This window comes from Protopterus annectens, chromosome 2.part1, assembly GCF_019279795.1.
Source record: "Protopterus annectens isolate FY-2018-M chromosome 2.part1, PAN1.0, whole genome shotgun sequence".
Lineage (NCBI taxonomy): Eukaryota > Metazoa > Chordata > Ceratodontiformes > Protopteridae > Protopterus > Protopterus annectens.
In genome coordinates this window covers 1230423840-1230449529 of record NC_056729.1, presented here as the reverse complement: position 1 = coordinate 1230449529, position 25690 = coordinate 1230423840, and the positions used below count along the sequence as shown (strand labels likewise).

Sequence of the window (25690 nt, the reverse complement as noted above, 5' to 3'; positions counted from 1 at the left end):
TTAAAGAAACTCCAGCTCTGCTCAGTGGCATACCGCCTGCTCAGAGGCAATCTGTGCCTGACGATATAGCCATGTCCAACCCGAATTAATGGACATGCTGCACCTCAGAAAATCCAAATCCCATCGAGCTACGTGCTCGAGAGACTTGAACCTCAGCACTGAAATAAATAGGACATGCTGGAGGGACAGATTCATAACCCAGAGGCACCCTTCACTCTGGAATAAAATCCCAGTCCAGGTTAGGCAGAGTCCCTCATTGACTCTCTTCAAGAGGAATCTTGATGAGTGGATGGGAGATCGTAGGTTTACCCCTGGTATCACTTCTGTGTCACTGTTAGACAGAGGCACAGTATACTAACCTCGAAAAAGGGCATAGCAAAATTAATTTAAAATGGGTGGCGAAAGCCAAACACACTCTGGCTAGGCTTATAAATGCCCTAGGGCAGATAGCCTACTATGAACCTATGAACCTATACATGCTGCTGCTGTGTGTATCACCTTCTGCTGGGGGATTGTGCTTTCTGATACATGCTGCTGCTGGGTGGGGGACTGTGTTTCTGATACATGAACCTATGAACCTATACATGCTGCTGCTGTGTGTATCACCTTCTGCTGGGGGATTGTGCTTTCTGATACATGCTGCTGCTGGGTGGGGGACTGTGTTTCTGATACATGCTGCTGCTTGGTGGGGGACTGTTTCTGATGTGTGTGTCTGTGTGTGTGAGAGAGAGAGAGAGAGAGAGGGGGACCCTTTTAAGTTCTGCTCTTACAAACTTAGAAAGTTGATAGAAATACAGGTTTTGCATTAGCATAATTTTTCTGAAGGGTATGAAGTATGAAACTCAACCTTCTGTCATTATTTTCTGACTTCAGCCTCAGTGGTCTGCTAGCGATTTGCCAGAAAAACAACAATTTTATGAGAAAAAGACTAAAAACATGAGGCAAAAATCTGGACATTCTGTGAAAATCTGTACAGTTGAGAGGTTTGCTGGACAGAGCCAAATAATAGGGACATATTTTAAGTATTGTTCTTATAAACTTAAACTTAGCAACCATAGTAGATCAATGTTATGCTGTTCAGCAGAATGTACACTTTTTTTTTTTTTTGGTAATTATTGCCAGTTGTCTTTTTATTGTACTTTGGAGCTTTTCTCCCTGGGTCTGGCCTCCTCATTAAACAAAGGACAAATAAATAATGTACTTTATTATGGGCACCGCGGGATGGCCGGTCCATGGAAAATGGTCTTACATTGATACCGGTCCTTGGAGCGAAAATGCCAGACCTCGAAATCATTACTTATATTCCAACCTTCACTGTACTGTGATCGCAAAAAAAGCACTTTGAGGTCTGGCATTTTTGCTCTTTACAGCGTTCGCGATTTTAAGCTTTCAGTCTTCTAATATACACCACTATCCCTCATGCAGCATCATGACCATCCTCTATACAAGAACAGACAACATTCTAAGAACATGAAAAAGGGCTTCCATACTGATGCACTATTTATCAACTTCACTAAGGCATTTGATTGTGTAGGCTATGAACTTCTACTTAACTCCCTGTTAAGAGTAAGAAACAGCTCTGACACCCTCCCTTGGTTCAAATGCTTCCTTAATAACAGACAATTTAAAGTTCACATTACTAAAACCTTATCTTCTTTCACACCACCTTCACCAAAAGCATACCACAAGGATCAATTCTTTCACTGCTTTGGTTTCTTTTTTCATTATTTTATCTTTCAAGAAGACTCCCACAAAACCAAATCATCTTGTATACTAATGCCATGGTCATCAACAGGTTAAACACTTCACACTCCACCAATACAAAAGAACTTGAAAATTATCTTACCTCACCGTAACATTGGATCACAAGTAAAAATCATTCGGAACACAAAAATTTCTGAACCAGACAAGACAAACTCTCCTCAATCCCCAAGAATTAGAATATTCTCTACTATAAATACCTTGGTATATGGCTTGACCATTGCATGGTAATACAACATAATCCAAAATCAACTCCTTCCTTTTCTGGGCAAAAAAAGATATCCTTTGTCCTCTCATCTGATGGCAGAAATGCAACTGGAAGAAAGTTTACTCGCGCAGCTTGAATATGAACTTCCCGTCATAGCTAATGTCCTTAAACACCTATTCCCACTTCAAGCAACAGCCAACCATATTCCCTCACCCCCACAGGGTGTATCAGTGTGCAGTCCTAGCCAAAGCAAAATGGCTTCCAGTTAAACAACGATTCAGAACATATAGACTAATGTACCTTAAAACTTTGCACCTCTTCACTAGCTGGTTTAACAAAAAAAAAAAATACCTAAAACCTTAGGTTTCAATCTTCCCTGGCCTTTTCCATTGCTCAGAATAAACTCCATTCCACCTACAATGGCTTTTGATTAATGGGCATTTGAATATGGAAGTCACTACTAGCACACCTAAATCCTTTTCTCCCTCCCCTAAATTCAGAAACCACCTAATAGAATACCATTCCAAAGAAGCAGTACATAAATACTTTTATAACCAAGGCATCACATGATAACCAATTACTATCCCTCCTTGTCTCCCCTAAAAACAAAAATTCCATATTACAATCCAAATGCACACATAATACTTTCCATCTTCCTCTCCTATAAACTTATAAAATTTTACACAACCCCTAAAAACAAAAATTCCATATTACAATCCAAATGCACACATAATACTTTCCATCTTCCTCTCCTATAAACTTATAAAATTTTACACAAACTTCCCACTATACCACACAAAACATAACAACCACATTCCTTCTCTATCCTTTCTGCTCTCACCTCCATTCTTAATGGGCACCCTGAGACAAAATAGCGATAGTCTCATGTTTACGGACATCCACATACTACTTAAACAAAATAAAACAGTGCATGAGAGATGCATTTATTTAATGCTATTGGAGATAAAACTCTCACATGAAGACACAGCCAATGACAAGCAGATTGTTGGTACCACACAACATTACACTAAACCTATCACACAAAGATTAGGCAAAACACACAGACCCGCGTATGTTGACGCTCTTAAAAATAGCCAACTTAAATCACAAAGGCCTTCTAAATGTAACCTAAGAAACAAGTAACCTTGGCTACCTTACAAACACAAAATACAGTCAGCACCCATCTTGAAAAATACATCTATGAGTTCCAGTGTCTCAGTTCAAAAGCCCGTAAAGCAAACCTCCATGCAATCCAGCATCCTGGTCAAAAGTGACTCTATTGTGAGTCACACTGATGTACCACTCACTAGGTTGTGTGAGGAGCGGGTCACGGTCCATTGCCTATCAGGAGCCAGGATTCGTCAAAATATGCAGGCACTCATGTCCTTGCACCACAAGTACACACAACAGTTATAGTACACTTGGGTGTAAAAGACTTGGAATGCTGCTTGAGCAGCATTTTACCATCACCAAGAATGATGCAGCAATATAAACAAAAGATTATTGACTTCAACAATTGGCTTCACTTCTAGTGTCATTCAAAGGGGGTCCGATAAATATCAGCCTGGCATAATTTGCCAGGACATGGTAAATGTACACTGCTTGGTCAGGTATAGCCTGCACCTGTCCCACTGAAGCTAACATTAAATTATATCACAAACTCAGACCCAGAGGAAGTAAACAATCTAGTAGATAAATGTAGCTGTAACTTCACCTGCCTCTTACATTCTCAGAGTTCCTACCTGCATCCACGCCCCTCTCAAGTCTCCCTTGAACAAGTCCTCAAGGCACTATCCAAGGCCAAGAACACTGCTTCTACTGGGCCAGATAACATACCAGGCTGCTTACTGGCCAGTTTGAAACAGGATCTGTCAGATCCCCAACAGAAGTTATTCAGTATTAGCCTCCAAACAGGCTTTATGCCAGCCAAATGGAGGACTTCATGGGAATATATGGCTAGACTTATAAAGATCCCCATGGATCAGTACCCTAGTATGTACGCATGAACCTCTTCCCATCCCTTAAACTAATAATATAATCTTTCTGTAACTGTTCAGTTAAATGTCAATACTATAGTGTATAAACTATTACTAACAATCATTCTGTATTGTAAATTGGATTCTGATGTGTGAAACCTTTGCATTCCCACAGGGCTGAACTTGAAAATGTTTCATATGGATCAACATTTTGCTCCAGTAAATAAAGAATAAATAAATAAATTATTTTTGAGCATATGCCAAAATGGGGTAGGGTAACTAACTACTGTCCTTAAAGCATGTGCAGACAGAATAATATCTTAGGTGTTCTAGCAGTTGTTATTTAAAATTATTTGAACTCTTGTCACTTTCCTTATATGAAGTGGAAGGTGATTCCAGTTTGTAATAACACTCAGTAAAACTTTTGCCCTTATATGTGGTTGCAGGAGGTCGCAAGAAGATCTTGTGTCCCAATTATGTATGGTGATGTTCTGAAAGTGAGGGAGGAGAGTACTAGGATAGCTCTAGCAATGACAGGTAACCATGTTATACAGTGATACTAGTTTCTTGGTGCAAGAAGAAATACAGATGCTGTTTATTGTTGTTTACATGCCACAAGTGTTTAGGGAAAAACTGGGGGCAACTGTTGGTAGGGCATATTCAAGATGAACATATGAGAATATTTAATGATAAAGCTCCCAGCAGAGTAAACACCTCTAGGCTAGCTAATAAACTGTAAAACGAAGTCCAATAATATTAGCTAAGAGGCAACCATAGCAAGACTCAAAAGCCAGCGTAGTCACTTCGCTAGTATACTTTGATAATGAAATAATCCAAACTTGGAGATTCCGTTAAAAATAAAAAACAATCATATTTATTAGGCATGCAACAAGTAAGCGCTTTCACATAAGCTTCCTCAGACCGTTAAATTTCAAAAATACATTCAATCATGACTTTTTATATGAGTCAATCACGTGTTAATCTAACTAATAGAGATTAATCAAACTTTTAAAGATACATCCTCATACCCATAAAAATGACATGAACTTTTAGCTACACTCAAATTAAAATACTCAGATAGTAAGCTGTATTTCGCTGTGCGGGTAATGCAGCTCGTGTTACATTAACAATGATAAAATCCCATCACTCATCATTCAGACTGAGTAAATAACAGGCTATGAAAAATATATGTGCTGTATATACAAGATATATAAAATATAAAACTAGAATGAAACGTACATTTCAGACTATCACGGTATGAATCCGTTCCTATTAATATATAGCCGCTAATGAAGTTTGCTAAAAAAATTTTTGTACCTGACCTTTCCATAGAATGAGGCAATGAAAACTGACTACATTGTGAAGTCTGTCCTATGAAGTTAGATCATGACAATTTAATTATAACTTACATAGCCAATCAAATCAAACAAGCATATCAAACTTTAATATATAAAGTCTATTATTTCTGCATATGTAATATGCTAAAATAAATACAAAAATAAATATTGTATCGCTCATAAAAATAGGAGCTAATAAATACATATAAAAGCATTAGGTAAACTATATATAAAAATTAAAATACTTAACTATTTAGAAGTCTTCGAACCACAAAGGACCTCTCCACCACAATGACCTTAACGCAATTTTATTCTTTAAATACAAAGTATCACAACAGCGTTTTCGCTGCTCTAACGAGGTAGCTTCTTCAGAGGAATTGAAACAGGCGCCAAAAATGCGCTCTTTTTAAATCTTCATAACAATGCAGTTACATCACTTCCTGTTACAATTTTTTTGTTACAGTTTTTTAATGATAAATAATTTACTTAAACAGCAAAGTGATCCATAACCACAAGGTTTCTGTATTGGCTACTAACAAATGCCCCTAAAAACACTAATCTATTATATATAACGGAATTAAATAACTGCTATAGTTTAAGCTAAACAGTGTATTAAAACATGTATAACCACACGCTTTAAGATAATATTAAGTAACTCTATACCAAGTAAAAAAGACAATCTCATGTCTTGATAAAGAAAAAATAGGAATAAAAAAGTAAAAGCCAATGGCACAAATCTAAAAATGAAGTACATCATAAAACATGTTTATATTTTTCTATTCACTCGACATGAAACATACCAAATGGGCTATATACAGTGAACAAGAACTAAACATATATATGTGATTAAACCCACTCTTTCTGTGCCCAATGGTAAACAACTAGTCTATTAAAAACACTAACACTTCCCCTATTAGTAAGAAGTGGACAAAAATAATGTGTAAAAAACCAATATGGAATGGATTACAATAGATCTTGTGATTTTATTAGAAACTGACTCCTAAGGGTTTTCACCTCAGGTAAGATTTATACTTTAGAAACGGTGCTATGTTACAGCTTTCATTAAGACCTGGTACATTAAAGGCGTCTAATTTAAGTTGCCACATTAACTCACGGGTTTCCAAAATCAGTGAAGAAGGACCACCTCTAATAGATACAGGCAAATGGTCAATGCCCATAAAAAGAAATGCGTGACCTGGATGGCTAACTGTGTGCTTAGCCAGTGCGTTTTCGCACTTGTTGTTTTTAATCGCATAACAGTGCTGGTAAATTCGTTCCTTAAACCTTCTGTCGGTCTTACCGACATAGAAGGCGGAACAGCATGTGCAAAAGGCCACATAAATGATAGATTTTGTATCACAGTTGATTCTATGGGAAATATGATATTTTCTACCTGATATACAAAATGAACTACCTGTCTTTATATGATTACACCAATTGCACAAGCCACATGCAAAAGAGCCCTTTGTTCTATTATAAGGTACTACTGCTGGGCCACTTTGAAGTAAGTCCTTAATATTTCTCCCTCTCTTAAAAAACAGTACGAGGTTTTTCACCCAATTTGTCAGATAACATAGAGTTAGTAGAAACGAAATACCAATTCTTAGTCAAAATACCTTGAATCATATTAGAATTAAGATTAAATGTCGTAATAAAACTACATGGGTACTCTTTTGGTGTAGGTTCTACTATAGATGTAGAAGCATCTATTATGGAAGAATTCGCTGTAATAACCGGCGTCGACATTGTACCAACACCAGCTATAGGAAGCACAGTGAGAAGTGGTTTATAAAAACCACTATTTCTCTTAGTAACTACTTCATTCAGCAAGTCATCAACTAGGCACTGGGGGTATCCACGGTTAAGGAAAAGCTCCTTTAAGTATGCACTTTCATATAAAAAGTCACTCTCGCTACACATTCTTACTGCCCTTACTAGTTGGCCTTTCACTATAGCTCTTTTATGTTTGAAAGGATGTGAGCTCGTAAAATGGAGAAAAGAATTAACATACGTATCTTTCCTAAAAATAACAGATTTAAACCTACAAGTTGAAGACGCTCTTGACAGTTTAACGTCAAGGTAATCAATCACATCAGTATCAAAATGGTAAGTGAATTTTAAAAAGGTTGTCGTTGAATTCAAATACTCAACAAATGAGTGTGCTAGTGTAGAATCACCTTTAAAAAGTATAAAGACATCATCTAAGAATCGTGTATAAAAGACAAGCTTCTCATTCCACTCTGTGTTATTAAAAACAAAATGCCTTTCCCAATAGGCCATGAATAAATTGGCCACGGCAGCCCCACAAGGTGAGCCCATAGCTACACCTTGCTTTTGGATATAAATGTCTTTTTCAAACATGAAGAAGTTAGAAGACAAAATAATGTCTAGCAATTCAGTGACATTGTTAATGTCATTTTTAGGGGCCCCGAGCTCAGTTAAAAGTAGTTCAACCCATTCCAACGCTTCCTGGTGCGGAATGGAGGTATACAAATCGACTACGTCGATGGTAAGAAAATTAGTAGTCTCCTCCAAACTAATAACATTCAAATTAGATAAAAAAGACCAGGAGTCCTTACAAATACTAGGAATGAGTTTGACATACTTAGAGAGCAGTGAATCAATATATTTTGAACATGGATAGGAGATAGATGATCTCCCGTCGATAAGAGCCCTCATGGGGGGGTCACCCAAGTTTTTGTGGACCTTGGGTATGCCAAACATGACAGGAGTCTTAGGATTCAAAATGTCAACATATTTAAAGGTGTCTAAATCTATTCTGTCACTGATAAAAAGATCTCTAAAATAGCCTCTAATTCTGTTGGCACAAACATTCATTTCGTTGAGGGAAGAAGCTTCATAAGCTGTAGAATCCAATACCTTATGCATTCTCTCAACATAATCCATTTGTTCAAAAATGGCTAGTCCACCCCCTTTATCCGGTTTGATGATTCTAACCGCTGATGCACGCAATTTGTTAAGGGCTAACAATTGTTCTTTAGAGATGTTGAAGTGGTTAGACATTGGAGCGGATGTCTTGTCCATGTATCTAATATCTAATTCACATGCACACTCAAACATTTTTAATGCCACATGTAAAGGGGGGTTAAACACACTTGGAAGTTTTAATTTAGTAGTGTTAAACCCTACTGAGTCATTGAATAATAACTTTAAATTAAGTTTTCTAACATAACATTTCAGATCCAGCAATACTCTAGCAACATCACATTTTCTAGATTGGGTGAAAAACCTCGTACTGTTTTTAAGAGAGGGAGAAATATTAAGGACTTACTTCAAAGTGGCCCAGCAGCAGTACCTTATAATAGAACAAAGGGCTCTTTTGCATGTGGCTTGTGCAATTGGTGTAATCATATAAAGACAGGTAGTTCATTTTGTATATCAGGTAGAAAATATCATATTTCCCATAGAATCAACTGTGATACAAAATCTATCATTTATGTGGCCTTTTGCACATGCTGTTCCACCTTCTATGTCAGTAAGACCGACAGAAGGTTTAAGGAACGAATTTACCAGCACTGTTATGCGATTAAAAACAACAAGTGCGAAAACGCACTGGCTAAGCACACAGTTAGCCATCCAGGTCACGCATTTCTTTTTATGGGCATTGACCATTTGCCTGTATCTATTAGAGGTGGTCCTTCTTCACTGATTTTGGAAACCCGTGAGTTAATGTGGCGACTTAAATTAGACGCCTTTAATGTACCAGGTCTTAATGAAAGCTGTAACATAGCACCGTTTCTAAAGTATAAATCTTACCTGAGGTGAAAACCCTTAGGAGTCAGTTTCTAATAAAATCACAAGATCTATTGTAATCCATTCTGAGTAACTTATTTGAGTATTTCATTCTGCGTCTATTGTGATTTTCATATTGGTTTTTTACACATTATTTTTGTCCACTTCTTACTAATAGGGGAAGTGTTAGTGTTTCTAATAGACTAGTTGTTTACCATTGGGCACAGAAAGAGTGGGTTTAATCACATATATATGTTTAGTTCTTGTTCACTGTATATAGCCCATTTGGTATGTTTCATGTCGAGTGAATAGAAAAATATAAACATGTTTTATGATGTACTTCATTTTTAGATTTGTGCCATTGGCTTTTACTTTTTTATTCCTATTTTTTCTTTATCAAGACATGAGATTGTCTTTTTTACTTGGTATAGAGTTACTTAATATTATCTTAAAGCGTGTGGTTATACATGTTTTAATACACTATCTTAAAGCGTGTGGTTATACATGTTTTAATACACTGTTTAGCTTAAACTATAGCAGTTATTTAATTCCGTTATATACAATAGATTAGTGTTTTTAGGGGCATTTACTTGGTATAGAGTTACTTAATATTATCTTAAAGCGTGTGGTTATACATGTTTTAATACACTGTTTAGCTTAAACTATAGCAGTTATTTAATTCCGTTATATATAATAGATTAGTGTTTTTAGGGGCATTTGTTAGTAGCCAATACAGAAACCTTGTGGTTATGGATCACTTTGCTGTTTAAGTAAATTATTTATCATTAAAAAACTGTAACAAAAAAATTGTAACAGGAAGTGATGTAACTGCATTGTTATGAAGATTTAAAAAGAGCGCATTTTTGGCGCCTGTTTCAATTCCTCTGAAGAAGCTACCTCGTTAGAGTAGCGAAAACGCTGTTGTGATACTTTGTATTTAAAGAATAAAATTGCGTTAAGGTCATTGTGGTGGAGAGGTCCTTTGTGGTTCGAAGTCTCCTATCGCCAGTTTGTGTACTGTCTTTTTCAATTGAACTATTTAGAAGTGGTAAACGTTAATGAATTCTTATATGTCGAGGGCCATAAAAAATCCATAATAGAGGCATCAAAAAATAAACTTTCTGAAATTATAGTGGTATGCATGAACAAAACATAGGATGAAAATGACCGCAACTACTGCGGCTATGCCATACAACAGTAAATGAATTAGCAATAAATCTGAAACCTAAAAACCGGAGTTATATGGAAAGTATCGCCAAGTGAATGTGAAGGACAAAGGCAAATGAAAATATGTTGAATAGTATCAAAGCTTACATAAAGTATGATTACCTGACTACTAAACGTCTAGCTCTTAATACAGGTTTTATAGATGCTCGTTCGTTTAACCCTTTGCCTTTATCTGCTCTTAATCTCATAATCCAATTGATCTCTTTCTTTTCTGTTTTATTGCGTATATTGCCTTCTCTCACTACGGGAGTAGTATAATCAATAACCATAAATGAAAATATATGTTCCTGGCCTGCAGTTATAACATGTTTTGCCAAGGCATTGGCTAAATATCTTATCCTGATAGCATAAAGATGTTCTCGTATCCTAGTACGAAAGGGTCTATCAGTTTTGCCAACATAAAAGGAGTGGCATTTCTGACAAACTGCTAGATATACTATATGGCTAGTGCTACAATCTGTGGACACCTGAAATCTATAGATTTGACCATTATCTGGATGTATAAAGCTGTCTGCTACCTCAATATATGTACAGAAATTACATTTGCCACAAGAATGGGTACCAGTGGGGGGATCTATATTAACCTTCTCTGAGGTATTGCACAGCATTCTTCTAAGGTTAGGTTTGTTTTTGTATAAAAATTGAGGTTTCTCACCTACTATGTTTAAGATGTCCTTGTCCATAGTGAGGATGTATGCCCATCTCTTTTGTACATCTTACATGCTGAATGAAACAGTTTCTTCTTTTCCTGTCGGTATATTCTGCAGTCATCTGGTCACCTTCACTTAAACATTCATCAAGTCTATGCTTTTTTGTAGAATTCAGTCATTATACACATTAGTTTAGAAGAATCTACTTGTTATTATGTTTGTATATTAGCATATGTGTGATATTTTGTATACATCTGATGTTTACTGTTGTCCTGAATGTCTTAGACTGTTTGTATTTACTGCAACCAAGTCATGGCTGACAAGAGACTTCTGCTAAGTCTACCTACCATTTCAACAAAATAATATAAAAATAATGAATGAGGAGTATCCTACCAACAATATTTTTACCCCAGCTTCCTAAGATGTATATACATACTGAATACTGTTGACATTTGCTGATTTTGCCTTTGAAGGACTGTGGCACATATCCATGGTCAATCTTTGTTGTGGCAGGACTCCTTCCAAGTGAAGCTCTGGAATGCCCTTTCATGTGAACCTTTTAGCCTATGTGTACAGATACCTTAAATAGCGCTATAAGAAAACCAACCAAGGACAGGGCCACACTTCTACTGCCCACTCCATCAGAGCAAATGCACCGTGCACAGTCCTAAGTCCTAGGGGATTATCTCCATGACACCAGAGGTACTGCTTTCTACACGTTTACATCTCACGGTTGCAAATTCCATCAGGTCAGGAGACTTACTCCTCCTTTTGCTAATGGCTGGCACTGTGATCATTTGTATAAATCATTTTTTAGCCCACAGACAAGAATTAAGTGACTCAACATTTTGGAACCTTATCCTCCATTCTCCTGAATCAGCCAAGGACCTTCCCATTTCAGGAAGGCATTCTTCAAATTATGCTACTGCTTCAAAGAGAAGCAACAGAATGGGTTCTCCTGGCAAACAAATGGAGACAGTACTGTATTTTTTCTGGGGAATCTTGTTGGACAAATTCAGTTTACAGGACAGTAAATTTTCCAGAATAAAAATGTTAAAACAATTTTTGATGAACTTCAGAGGCAAGATGTTTTTGTGGGCGAACACCCCTACCCCCAAACTTATACATGCATTCTCTAAGGTTGCACAACTGTAGCTAAAACAGAAGGCTCTACTGTTACCTGAAAGTTGTTTTGGCACTTATACTTAAGTGAGTCGGCATTTGTAAAAACAGCAGTCAATGCTCCCTTTTTCTGGTCCACAAATGAACCTATAGTTTCCAGACAGTTCTATTCTGATAATTACACTTGTCAGAAGTAAAAAGCAAAATAAGAGTATGTCTTGGTAGTGGAACCACAATATTAACAAGCTTTACAATAAAAGGAAGAGAATGTTAACCAAAATTAAGAAGAGTCCCAGAATCCCCAGAATGATAAAACCCTCATCACTGAAACAGACAAAAAGCTCAGGAGCTTAAAATCCAAAATCAAGTTTGAGGCTAAAACAGCCACAAAAGCCAAAGACAATCACAAGGCCTTTTTCAGTTTTGTTTATAATCTTAGAAGCACAATGTAGCAATGCACTGAGCTGATTGTGAATGATGTTACCTACCTTGAGGTTGACAATATAGCAAACCAATTGACTAATAAATTCAGCTCCATCTTTATCCCTCTCTACCCTCTGTCTATACCACAAGATATACTTGAAACAAACTTGCCTCAAACTATCACACAAGACAAAGTCCTAAATGTTCTATCAAACAGTAAAAGCACTGCATCAATAGGTCCTGGCATTATCACTGGATGAATCTTACAATATGAAGCATGATTTAGCTACCACCCCAACTATACTGTTCAACTTCAGCCTACATACAGGTTTTGTAACAGGCAAATGGAGAATACCTACAGATCATTACCCTGCATAAGGCAGGACCTTCCATGGACCCAGGCAGTTACAGAGCTAGAAGTCTGACCAACTTCACATGCAAAGCCTTGAAGCCTAATCGTGGAGCTAATCAAGAAGAACATAGGAAACTTCCAAACACTGGGACCATCTCAGTTTGGATTCAACAGCAGATTATGCTTACTCTACCTGGTGTATTTTTTGAAGAGATCATAAAGCAATGGATGAAGGTAAAATAGTACAGACCACATACCTCATACCTCAACTTGGCAAATATTTTGACACAATCCCCAACTCAGGCATAGCAGAAAAACTAAAACTGGGAATAAACTCCTACATCACTAGCTGGATTACCAAATGACTCACAAATAGCATGCAGGAGATCAAAATAGGGGAAGTTACCTCCACAAAGATACCAGTCAGCAGTGGAGTCCACAGGGTTCAGTGCTGGGACCTCTCCAGTTTAACATCTACATCTCTGAAGTAAAAGCCAATAACAAATGGCTCTGGCAGACTAATTTTGCAGATGACTGCAAGCTAGGAGCAGTCACTGAATTTCCCATATGACAACCATCCTGCAGGAAAGTTTGTCCCAAACAAATCACTGGTGCCAGAATCCAGGACTGAAACTAAATGTTAAGAAAATGCATTATTCTATCCTTTAGGAAGCTGTCTACCTTGGGGAACTACCACATTGACAAAACGTTCTAAAGAGTTGACCCAGTTGTTTGGGATTTGGAAAATTATGTGGACAGTGACCTAACGTTTGAACAACACATCCACAGTCATAAGAAAATCCTTCTATACTATGCAACTTATAAACAAATGGTTTGTGTCTAGATCGAGAGATGTCATTGCCCCCTTTACTCAGCCCTATTAGGCCAATCATTGAGTAGAATACCTCCTTCAGCGTGTATCTGTCCAGGCACATGCAACAACTGGAATGCCCACAGATACTTTACTAAAGAATACAAGGCATAAACAATATGTCCTTCATGGACCGACTCAAAACCCTATCACTATATTCGGTATCCTACAGACAGCTAGGTGACCTGTGTCTAGCATACAAGGCATCCTCCGACCCAATACTATTGGAGCTACATCAGCAAGTCAAAAGGCATCAGAAATGCTCAGTCCAGGGATCCAAACTACTTCTGCAACATCACCAGGACAATTTGGAGGGACAGGTATATCTTACAGAAGATACCACTGCTCTGGAACAGCCTCCCCATCAACATAGATCAAAGCTCATTCCTCTCCATATTCGAGCGCAACTATGGATGGTTAATAGAAATTTTACACCAGGACTGCCCCCTAATGGACAGAGGCAGCTCATAAATGCTTCATCTCCATGCATGGCTCCCCGCAAATTATCTATGGTATGGTCTCAGTTATTCTCACTTGGGTAATGTTTATAATTAATAACCAAAAAACAAAGCTACTTCCAGTGTAAGTTACCAATAATCACTCTGCCGAAATGGAAAAATACACAGACCAGGAAACTTTCCACTTTTTAATCCAACAGGTCACGTAAAACAGCGCATTAACGTCTCATCAGTATTAAGTACGTTTTCGTTTTGAGACATTAATGCGCTGTTTTACGTGACCTGTTGGATTAAAAAGTGGAAAGTTTCCTGGTCTGTGTATTTTTCCAGTTCGACAGAGTGATTAATGTTTATAATTATCAACCATGGGATGGGAAATCTAACACCAACAAGATAGGTTAATTCATACAGAAAAGGGAAATTGGCTAGGCTTAAAATGGCCTGCATGGGCTGCTAGTCTAATACTTACCTATGAACTTATATCAAAGACAGTATTGGAAATATTACTAAAAACCTGAAAAATACTATTAGAGCTACTAAAACAGCCTACGAACACAGTTTAGTAGCTGAAGCTAAGGAAGATTATAAATCCTTCTTCAGTAGGAAACTAAGGGATAAAACCAAACAATGTTCTGAACATCTTCAGAATGATACCACCTGTTTTGGACCCAACATTCATAGTCAAATACATTAGTAAAATTTAACACTGAACTTGTTTACTAAAGATGCCACTTTTCTAGAGACTACATACCCCATACTCCCTAATTCCCCTCCCCATTATCACAAAGCAGGATGTACTGAAGATTTTTAAAATAATAATAGTACTAAGTTTGCCCTGACAGAGCCACTCGTCAAACTGTTCACCCTGAGTTTAGCTACAGGTTTTGTTCCTGAACTTTGGCACACAACAGTGGTGATGTCAATCCACAAGGGAGGCCCTAACCCAGAATTATAGACCCATCAACCTGACACACCACATCTGCAAAGCATGGAATGCATCATAACTGACATTATAGATTATATCATCAAAAATCTCATTTGACTTGATACACAGCAGTTTGGCCTTGTCACTGGAAGAGTCTGCCTAATGAATTTAGTTAATTTCTTTGAAATGTTTACATAGGCTGCTAACTGGTCATGTTGCTCACATTATGCATCTTGACCTGGCCAAAGTATTTCACACCATACCACATGCTGGCGTCATATGCAAGCTTAATGCTTTAAAATCGACCCCTATGTAGTAAAAATGGATAGAAAACTGACTAAAAGACAGAAACTACACAGTGCAAGTGGCAGGTAGAAAGAAAGTAGGAAGATAACCAGTGGAGTACCCTAGGGCTCAGTGTTGAGACCCCTCTTTTTCAGATATATTTTTCTGATGCCCAGAAGAGAAACTAAGACCACTGGCTAAACAGGCTTTCGGACAACTGCAAATTGGGAGTTATTGCCAAGTCTGCCTCTCATACTCTAACCCTTCATCAATGACTTGTATACCTGACAACTGGTGTACTGAAATATGCTCAAATTAAATACAAAAAGTATACAATATTGTCACATTTAGTACAGAACCTCTCTCCTCAGTATAAAGCGTAGACAATACTCCACTTCAAAATTAAAATGTTAACAGCCCCGAGCTACCAAGAAAGGAATAGATGCACTATGCCTTTATTTAATATATTATAGACTCTTGAGGGGAGATCAATGTCTTGCCAATAAAAACCCAGTTGTCCTGAATCTCTTCTATCTCCACATGTGTAATAGTTCCACAGATATCAAAACCAGGGACCTAAACCTTCACCAGCAGATAAATAAAAGAAGATGGAGAGACAGATTCATCCTGTAGCATCTCCTCTACCTCTAGAACAAACTGCATTTACTGATTATGCACTACCGGTCTTCAGACAGATCCATTGCTGAGCACTACTGACTTAATGTCAGAGAAAGACGGCTACACACATCCAGCAAGGGACTGCCACCCCCTGCAACTCCTGCTTAACACAGTTTTAACTGCCTTACAGTCCTTTTGGGGGATTTGTAAGCTCCTGATAGACATTATGCCATTTATTTTTTTAATCTCATCTTAAACAGCAACTTAATTCACATGAGCATTTATTCTTGAAAATTAAGAAGTCTGACATTATAAGGTCAGGCCACCTCACATCAGGGCCGGCGCACATCCTGGTCTGTCCTAATATCAACAATTGCCCTGTGATCCAGATGTCTGTCAGATCGACTTCTGTTAGCATATATTAATTTTTATTTTGCTTATAGGTGTTACCATAAATGCTAATCCAAAGAATGTTGTAAAATATATCTGTACATTTGCAAGTGCACAAAGGTACCTCACGGTGTTGGGGTGTTGCTATGTGATAGCCCCATGCAGAAGCACATGTGGCAAATTTCTCAGTGGTCCCTAATTTGGGTTGAAAACTTTGTTTTGTTCATCTTACAGAATGACTTTTTTTTTTTTTTAGAAATTGGGATAGACCAAAGAAAAGATGGCAATCATTAAAGCTACAGAGTACTTCAGAAAATGCATGTTAATTCAAAGCTTCTTAGTCTGTCAACTATCTAAATTTGATGTCGATATTTTTAAAACGCGTCCCCGATTTAAGGCCTTTTACTCTGATTGTTTTTGGCTAGATCCTTGATTCTGTAGGCAACACGTTGAACACTATGAACCCTGGCCTTCGGCTGTTTTTCCTCTCAACTGTCCAGATTTTCGAAGAATGCCCAGATTTTTGCTTCATCTTTATGGTCTGTTCCTCATCAGTGGCAAATTGTCGAGGATGGAAGCCAGAAAATAATGACAGGCATTTGGGTTTCAGCCTTCACACCCTTTAGAAAATTCATGCTAATTAAAAACCTGCCATTCTATCAACTTTCTACGTTTGTAAGATGGTTGGGAGGGATGCCCCTCAGCCATACTTGGTATTGCAAACCTAAAATGTTAATAACCATGAAGGAATACGTCAAGCAAGATAAATAATAAACATATTTCTCACTTACTTGTTTTGGAGTCTGCGGTTCTCTAATCAACTTATAATCATTTTTTTCCAAAGAAGGACATTTGTTCGCAGGACCAACTGCTGATTTTTTCTGAGGCACTGTCAAAAGCATATTTGACTGAAACAAACACAAAACAAATGCTCATGAGATGCAATTCGCGAAAAAAGTTGTAAGCACAAAAAGGGCAACTTTGGCTTCTTGTCTTTAAAATAAGCAAGTGAACAAAAGTATAGATAATACAATTACCACATGCTATTTACGCTACTAATCAAGATCAGCACCACTTCAAACGACAAACGTTCTTACATAAATTGCAATTTTGACAGATTAGTCCATAACGCACATTCTATATTCGAAACCGTTTACTTTCTCATATTTGTTTAGCAACTCCAGCATGGATGTGCAATGCCAAAGCAGCCAGGGCGTCAGGTTGCTACAGTAACGTGTGACTACGCTATCTGTTGAAATTGCCATTAAGTTTGACCAACCAATATTTCCCCTGAGAATGGTAGTGACCAAGGCTAGCCAATCATAATTTGAGAAGGACTCGAAAGTCGGAATAGGAAAGAAACCGATCACAATCGGACGAGTTCTTTCTTCCATTAAAGTTACAAAAAAGGGACCAGGTGAAGTAGATTAGATTACCAGAAACAGAGGTATTACTTTAAAATAAGTTATTTTTAAATAACCATTACTATCATTGATTTTCAGTATTAAGCAGTACTAATCAGCACTTTAGTTAACTTTACTGTTCTTATTGTATTCACTACTGGGTATGGTCACGATTTATTTGTTTTTATAGCTACTCATTTTTAAGGGTCAAGTAACCTTTCATCTGATTTTGGTCTGGTCTATTGGAAGCGGAGGTAATGGAAATCAACTATGGTGCGTCTTAATAGAAACAACCGCCGGAAATTAAGATTCAGCTTTCATACTTTAACTGGTCTGCATCAGTCTGCTTTAGTTAACATTCTGCTTGCTAAATCATTTCTGTGATCCGGACGATCTTCCCGTAAGTGGAAAGTACGCTATTTACGTAATTGGCTCATCGTTGGTAGTTTGCCAAGAACAGTAATGGGTTACAGCATCAACACCTAATTCTTTGCTATTTAGCGCAGAGAACTAAAGTTCTGACTTGTTGATAAGGTGCTTCCTATGCCAAAGGTGCAAAATTTAATTTTTTCCACCTTCATTTGCTTATTGCATGACCTTGAGCAAATCGCTTAACCAGACAGTGCTTTGGGTCAATTGGGAATCTGGGCTAGACTCCTTAATGATCACCTGGACCGTACCTCTCAAGTGTACCTAATTACGAGAAACGTACCTCATTTGGGGTCTTAAAAAGTTCACGTAGCTCGAAGTTCCAGATTGAAAAAGTATGTCACACATTCACTATTCGGAGTTTTTAAATGAAATCCATGGTAAATAGACATGGATGTATTAATTCATTAAACTATCTTCATCATAAGTAAAACCAGCATAACCATCCCTATGACCTTCATATCTGAGGTTGTTAGTAAGCCATTAGTATGTGTTATGCACTTTGCCCATTTCTTCCACATTATGAGAGCTAGTGTTCCTCATTTTGGAGATGGAGAGTTGAACGCTGGACTCCATGCCTCGTAACTACCTATGAACCTAAATTATGCATAACACACTTTTGGAGTGTCCTTTAGCGACCTCCCTGATTTTTGGCTTAAAATTTTGTTCTGCCCTCCTAAATTTGCCAAGTTTCTTGAGGTAGATGTATGTATGTATGTATGTATGTATATATATATATATATATATATATATATATGTTTCATACCTCACAAACATGCCTTAATACGAGGAGCGTTCCTCATTTTGGATCTTAAAAAAGTCCATGTTCCTCGTTGAAGGATTCTGCCACACATTCAGTGTTAGGATTTTTTAAGTGATATCCATAGTAAATAGTACTGAATCATATTAATTCATCAAAATAACTTTTTTCTAAGTTTAAAGAAGGGCATTTTAACCATCATGTGACCTTCCTAGTTGAAGGTGTTAGTAAGCTGTTAGCAAGTGTTCCACATTTTGCCTATTTCTTCCACATTATGAAAGGCAATGTTTCTGATTTTGAAGATGTAAGGTTGAGAGCTACGACATATTTATTTGATATTTAATTACTGGGGAAGGCGTACTTTGGTGCATGATCCATTTTCAGCGGAGACCCATAGAGAAACACTCCATAAAGTTTAGTATAACATACATTAAATCCATGTAACAAAGTGCTAAAGCTGTACAATGAAGTTCAATAAGTAAACTAGATTCTGGTTATACAGTTATACAAACTGAAAAGAAAGTTGTTATATAAAGAAAAGCTATGTGAAAACAGTGGAAGAAATTATATAGAATGTTTAGGAGATTATGTAGTTTTGATGAAAGTATGAATAGGAGGAATTTATTAAAGGTAAGGAAGCAGAAACAGAGTTGGAAGATATAACTGTGGTGGGAAAGAGAGAGATGGGAGTTTATTGCTAAAGAGGAAAGAGAAGGTAGTAGGAACAAAATGTATAGAGTGATAGAAAGAAGGATATTAAATCATATGAAAAGGAAGAAGATTAATTCAGCCAGGTGAGATTCAGGTACAGAGCCAAGATTGGGAGAAGAAATGTTTGCACAGAAGTGCTTGGTATTAATCTAGTATCCATGGAGATGTTGTTCCAGTATTTGGTGACTGAAGTTGAGTATAGTGAGTGTCCAGTATTTTTGGGGGGTTTATAAATTCCAAGTAGATTTTCAGAGGAACAAAGTAGGCATTTTGGTAGATAGTGATTAAGAATGAAGCTGATAGCTGGACAAACTGAAGGTCTGTATATTATTTTATGACCATTAAGAAGTTGAGTATATTGGAGATATAAAGGTAGTTCACAGTTTAGAGATTTAAGAGCATTGGAGTGATGGAAATGATATGTCTGGTTTACTACAAACCTGACCTCTTTTATTATAACAGTGTTGTAGTTTTGATCTGAGAGAGGTTTGCAAATTCATAAGAATAGGTGCAACACAGATTAAGGAAGGAAGGAGATATGCACTTTCTATATTAACTCTAGCATAGATGGTGTGAGCATTTTTTGCTTGATATAGCATACCAAGTTTTCAGTGTGTTTTTAATGGAATTTTGAATGTGAAAGTCATATTTCAGTTGCTCATCAATTATTACACCTAGGAGCTTGGTATGAGAGATGACTTCTATGATAGTGCTATTTAATGATGATATTGTGAAATTATCCTTAGTGAGTATTATGGATTTAGGGATAAATGATACTAACTTTTTGGACTGAAGAGGAGGTGGTTGCCAGTTAACCAATTTTCAGTGGAGTTAAAAGCATTTTATGTAATGCTTTGTTGATGGGGAAGGCTGTCTGATATACATATTGTATTGAGAGAAGCTTGTTTGAGATAATATGTGAAAGCTATTAATGAATATATTAAATAATAGAGTACCAAGGATAGAGCCTTGTGGGACTTCAGTATTAACTGGGAGGAAGGGGAGAAAGCAGGGAGCCATTTAACTGACAGGAAATGGTTTGATAGGAAGCTATAGAACCAGTTAAGAGTAGAGTTTGAGAGCACTAATGTGGCCATTTTTGTAAGTAGTATAAAGTGATAGCATACCTCTCAACTGTCCCTGATTTTCAAAAACATCCCCGCTTTTTACTCAAATGTTAGCTTTGTCCCTCTTGATCCCTTGTAAGACTGGTGACCTTTGTAAAAATGGTGGTGAATTATACTTACGTAAATAATGACAATAATTAGAGGTGTAAACTTCTTTTACTTCAGAAAATTTATATTACTTTACAATCTATTATTCTGTCAACATCTTCATTTAATAGTACTAACATTTTAAATTCTGTCCCTGATTGTTTCTGGATCTGTCCCTCATTTTGGTGAGGTTTGTCTCTGATTCAGTTGAGAGCTATGAGTGAGAGACCTTGTTGAAGGATTTGGAGCCATCACAAAAAAGGCAAGACACTGGTCTCTGGCTTTGATGATGGTGTCAAGGAAGGATACGAGGGTAGTTGTATTGTGTGCTGGCCGGAAACCACATTGGGTAGGGGTTAGAAAGTTTTCTTGAAGCAGATACCATAGAAGTTTTTTTTTTTGTGAACACATTTTTCAAATACTTTTTTATAGAGTGGACAAGGCAGCAGTAGGTTTGCAGTGGTTATTTTTGTGGAATTGCCTCATTTGTGCAGTGGAATTTTGTATAATGTTTTTCCTTAGACAAGGGACATATGATTCTTGTTTAGATTTGTTGATTAAGCTAGGGATATGATATACAACAAAATGGAAGCTAGCATGAGGTGTTTGGATGTGATATTATCAGCAGAGGAAGATCAGGGTTTGATTTTGCTTAATAAATGTTTTATGTAAGTGGCAGAAGAGATTGTTAGGAGAAGTTGATTTGTTTGAATAGAGAATTCATATGGGGTGGGTATGGGCTGGTGAATAATTCTAAATGAGGTTGTCTATGGAGTCTATTAAATGAGAGTTAAATATAGCTGTAATTTCTATGGAAGAGAGATCTGGGAAAGGGTTTGGAACATTTAATGTTCCAGGGTATAAGATTTTTTTTTTTTACTGAGGACCAGAACTTTTTGGGATTGTATTTTTGTTTAATTTGTGAGTATATGTAATATTGCTTCATATGAATGTTAACCTTTTTTGTGATATTCTGGAGATGTTTATAGCTTTGTAGGTAGGTAGAGGATTGGCATTTTTGCCATTCTCTGCATGTTTTATCCCTTTTTCATTAGGGTTTCTCTAGAATGGAATAGCTAGGTTCTGATTTGTTTTGACTTTCCTTCTTCTTAAGGGGTAATCTATTTAGTGTGTTTAGAAATTATATGTTTAAATTTAGGAATGGCTTCATCTAGTGGCAGGGTGTAGGGTGAGGACCAGTTGAGGGATTTGAGAATATTATTGAAGACATCAGGGTTAAATTTGGTAAGGTTGCAGGATTCTTTGTACAGAGATTGCTTGATCTGGTGGGTAGCAAGTCTTTGGACATATATGGGATGATGACCACTAAAGAAATCATGGAGGATTCCCAGTGAGGATTAAAGGTATGGGTTTGAAACAAGGATCCAGTAAAGAGTGGAGCCAGTGCTGGTGTTTTTGTTAAAATGAGTGTGGGATGTTATTAGTTGGTTAAATACATACGTGTTAATACTAGCATATGGGAAGTTTGTCACAAGGTTCTGCCAATCTATATTGATATCACCAAGGATAGAAGTTTCACAGGGTATATTGTTACTTTCCCAACTAAGGATATCTTCTAGCATACAAATGTTATTTTGTGGGGGAATATAAAGATCAACTATGCACAGAGTTTTACGATTGGTTAGTTCGATTAAAGTTATGAGTTTTGCTGTGTGAAATTTTGATAGGTTAATAAGAGTAAGATAATTTTGAAATAGGATAGCTACCTCTGAGAGGTGATATTATATCATGGAGAGAGTGTCTTAGAGTTTTTTTTTTTTTTATTTGAGCCAGGTAACCTCTGGTGAGCACTGATTGATCCAGGAGTGGAATTCAGCTAATTTGTTTAACATACTGCTGATATTTAAGGAAGCAATGTTTAGGTATTTGGAGGGTGTCAGGCTGGTGATGGGAGTTGAGGGGGTAGATGGTGTGGATGATGAGTAAGTACCAGGGGTTGCATGCACATCACCACATATTGTGATATTTTTAGAGTGAAAGTGTACAAGAAGGTATTTAAATGCACTAGTATTTGAATGAAATTTTACTGTGTGTGGGTAGAGAGGATAGTTTACTATTCTGTGTTTAAAGGGGATGTTGGGGTATATGTTGAATAAGTTTTGGGAACTTTCTTGTCTCTGTGGAAAAGTAAGCAGATTTTTGAGTTGTATGGCTGATTGTGGGGAAATTATGGATGAACTGGACTGGCACAAGGTAGCAAGTAAGATGGGATAGCAGGATTAGAGAGAAGGATGAGTAGAGGAGAATTATAGAAGGCTAGTGAATAGTTTGAGGGTAATGGAAGAGAGAGGGGACTGTAAGAAGTAGTGGAAGGACTACATAGCTTATAGTTGAGATAAATGTAATAGTGAAAAAGCTGTATTTTTATGCAGATTTGTGAAGGGAGTATATTAGAAGTAAGTAAGAAAGTAAGGTTTTGTAAATCCATACAGGAGAGATATGGTGTATTTCTGTGAGGGATTTGTGAAGGGAGTTTATGAGAAGAAAGTAAGGTTTAGTAAATCCATACAGGAGACATATGGTGTATTTATATGGGATATTTGTGAAGGGAGTATATTAGAAGTAAGTAAGAAAGTAAGGCTTTCAAAATGTTAGGGTAGTCATAGAGGTGGATTGTATTCTGTCAAGGTATATGAAGTATGTGGAGATTATACTGTTTGTTGGTGTAGTAGCTGGAGGAGAAGCTTGAGTGGGTGGTAGTGGTAGTGATTAGATAGCCAGAAAGGAAGAGGTGGATAGTTTGTACAGGAAAGGGAAGGGCTAAGAGAAGTATAACTGTAGATGAAGCGTGTGTGGTTGAAAATTGTGGGGGTAGGGTAGGAGAGCATAGTGAACCTGAGTGCAGTGAAGGTGAACAGAGCAAGGAAAGTCAGAGTCAGGAGAAATAACTGCTACTACAGAAACATACAGAAACAATTGGGCAGCAACTTCAAGTAGTGAAGTAAGTGACTGCAAAGATGGCTATGGAGTTTCTAAATAAAATATTTTAATGGCTGGAGTTATCTAATATAGGGTCAGAAGTGAAATTATTATGGGGATTAAATCAAAGAAGGAAAGGAGGACCATAATTACTTAAGGTCAGTTTAGACTTAATGCATTAAGATGTCCTTATTTGTTATTGGCAATCTTGGAGGCTTTATATGGCTGTTTGGTTTCAACAATCTTAAGGTTAGCCTCAGCAGATTATTAAAGTACACTGCACAGAGAGAGTATTATAGAAGGCCCAGTGGCAACATTAACTTTTCAGTCAGGATTATTATTTAGCACACACTGTTACAAAGTTGGAATATTACTGCCACACACAGAAATATGTTCCTGGGATGACAGCACATGTTTGTCCTTCTTGGTGGTAATGGATTTCTTGGTTGGGCTCTATTCACTTTTGTAAGAATGACATTGTGATGTCCCCCTCTGGGCCAGTGATCAAAGAGACTCAATCCTCACCATTGACACTGATGGAGAATGTTCACTGTGAGAAAAACAGACATAAACAGTATTTTCAGATGCACCCTCTGCACCAAGTACAGTTTCCCATAAGATCACATAGGGAATACACACTCTAGTCCTGGGGCTAGGCTTTCTTTCCAGGCCCCCAGTAATACTCCCCACTGGCCACTATAGAGCTGAGTTCTTAGTCGGGTGCTCCAAGCCAGGTCTATATCACATAGTCAAAGTGCCATAACTCCGAACACCTAATGGTCAAACCATTATGTTTGAAGTTACAGAACTTTGACTATGCAAAAAAATAAAATTAAAAAACAACGGACAACAAAATAAATTGTTGTAAGCAGGGGGGCAAGCCCCCCTGCACTGATCCTTACTTAAATATACCAACTCCGAGATCGCACCACATTGAAGTGAATGGAAACCTTCGCTTATGGAGATTTCCATTCAAACACTCAAACTTTTACAAATTCGAATGTATGGTCTCGACCATATGTGGTTCAAACTTGTAATGGTTCAACTACGTGATAGGAACCCCTCCAAGCCAAATCCTCCACCACCCTCTCTATGAAATCAGTGCTCTCAGTGTCTCTGTTCAAAGTAGTTGTAGCACACGCTCTCTTTGAGATTTGATTTACACACACACACACACACACACACACACACACACACAGATCTGGAAAAAGCTGGTACAGCTTACCCACTCTACTACCTCCACCCAGCCTATAAGTTAGATCTGCTGCCACCAGGCCACCCAAAGCCAGCAACTTTAAGGCTCTTACCAGGGCACCCAATTATACTTATTAAAATGAATGCTTATACAAATGGTAGTGTTTAACCAAGTACGACTAAGACCTTCGGGAATGTGGAGCAATAGTGCCACTAAATAAATGGGAGTACTTTCAAAGGTTAAATATTTTCTAAAAGACCAGCCACAATGAAAGGTTTAGATATAGTTCATAATAAATGAAAAATAAAACATGAAAATACTGAATGTCTATTTACAATAAACACCAAAGTTTCAATCACATGAAATAAAAAAAAAAACAATACAGATGGAAAGACTCATACAAATACAGAAAAGACAACTTTAACTAATCTCACTATATTTTCTAACTGTCTGAAGAATAACTGTTCCCTAGTTACTTATTAAAGCATGGCAAGATGAAGATAGATGAGTGTCTTGTCAGGTCCCCAAAACAGAGTGCACCCCTCACATGTCTCTCTAGTATTCAAAAAACAACTTTAATGCTGGCTGCAGAATGATATCACACCTGGTCACCTGACTCTGTGGTTCCCACACTACCCTCTCACTAGAAACTGAGCTAGGATCTGGCATTGATGCATCACAA

General features: G+C 37.3%; 2 protein-coding genes across 6 annotated transcripts in view; one reads left to right on the top strand and one right to left on the bottom strand.

Moving 5' to 3' along the window:
* FAM228B (family with sequence similarity 228 member B) overlaps window positions 1-17710 on the bottom strand; it is a 721883-nt gene extending 704173 nt beyond the window's left edge. Inside the window, exons 1-2 of one of the 4 annotated variants that reach the window (XM_044062760.1) lie at window positions 17394-17710; window positions 17148-17264 (exon numbers count right to left, since the gene is read on the bottom strand). In XM_044062760.1, coding sequence (XP_043918695.1) covers window positions 17148-17258 — 111 coding nt within the window. In that variant the 5' untranslated portion in view covers window positions 17259-17264; window positions 17394-17710. The remainder of the gene's footprint in view (window positions 1-17147; window positions 17265-17393) is intronic. The other 3 variants (XM_044062761.1, XM_044062762.1, XM_044062763.1) reach the window with 3 other exon arrangements.
* Window positions 17711-17718: 8 nt separating this feature from the next.
* PFN4 (profilin family member 4) overlaps window positions 17719-25690 on the top strand; it is a 374103-nt gene continuing 366131 nt past the window's right edge. The window contains exon 1 of one of the 2 annotated variants that reach the window (XM_044062767.1): window positions 17719-17803. The gene's annotated coding sequence lies outside the window, so the exon portion shown is untranslated. The remainder of the gene's footprint in view (window positions 17804-25690) is intronic. The other variant, XM_044062765.1, reaches the window with a different exon arrangement.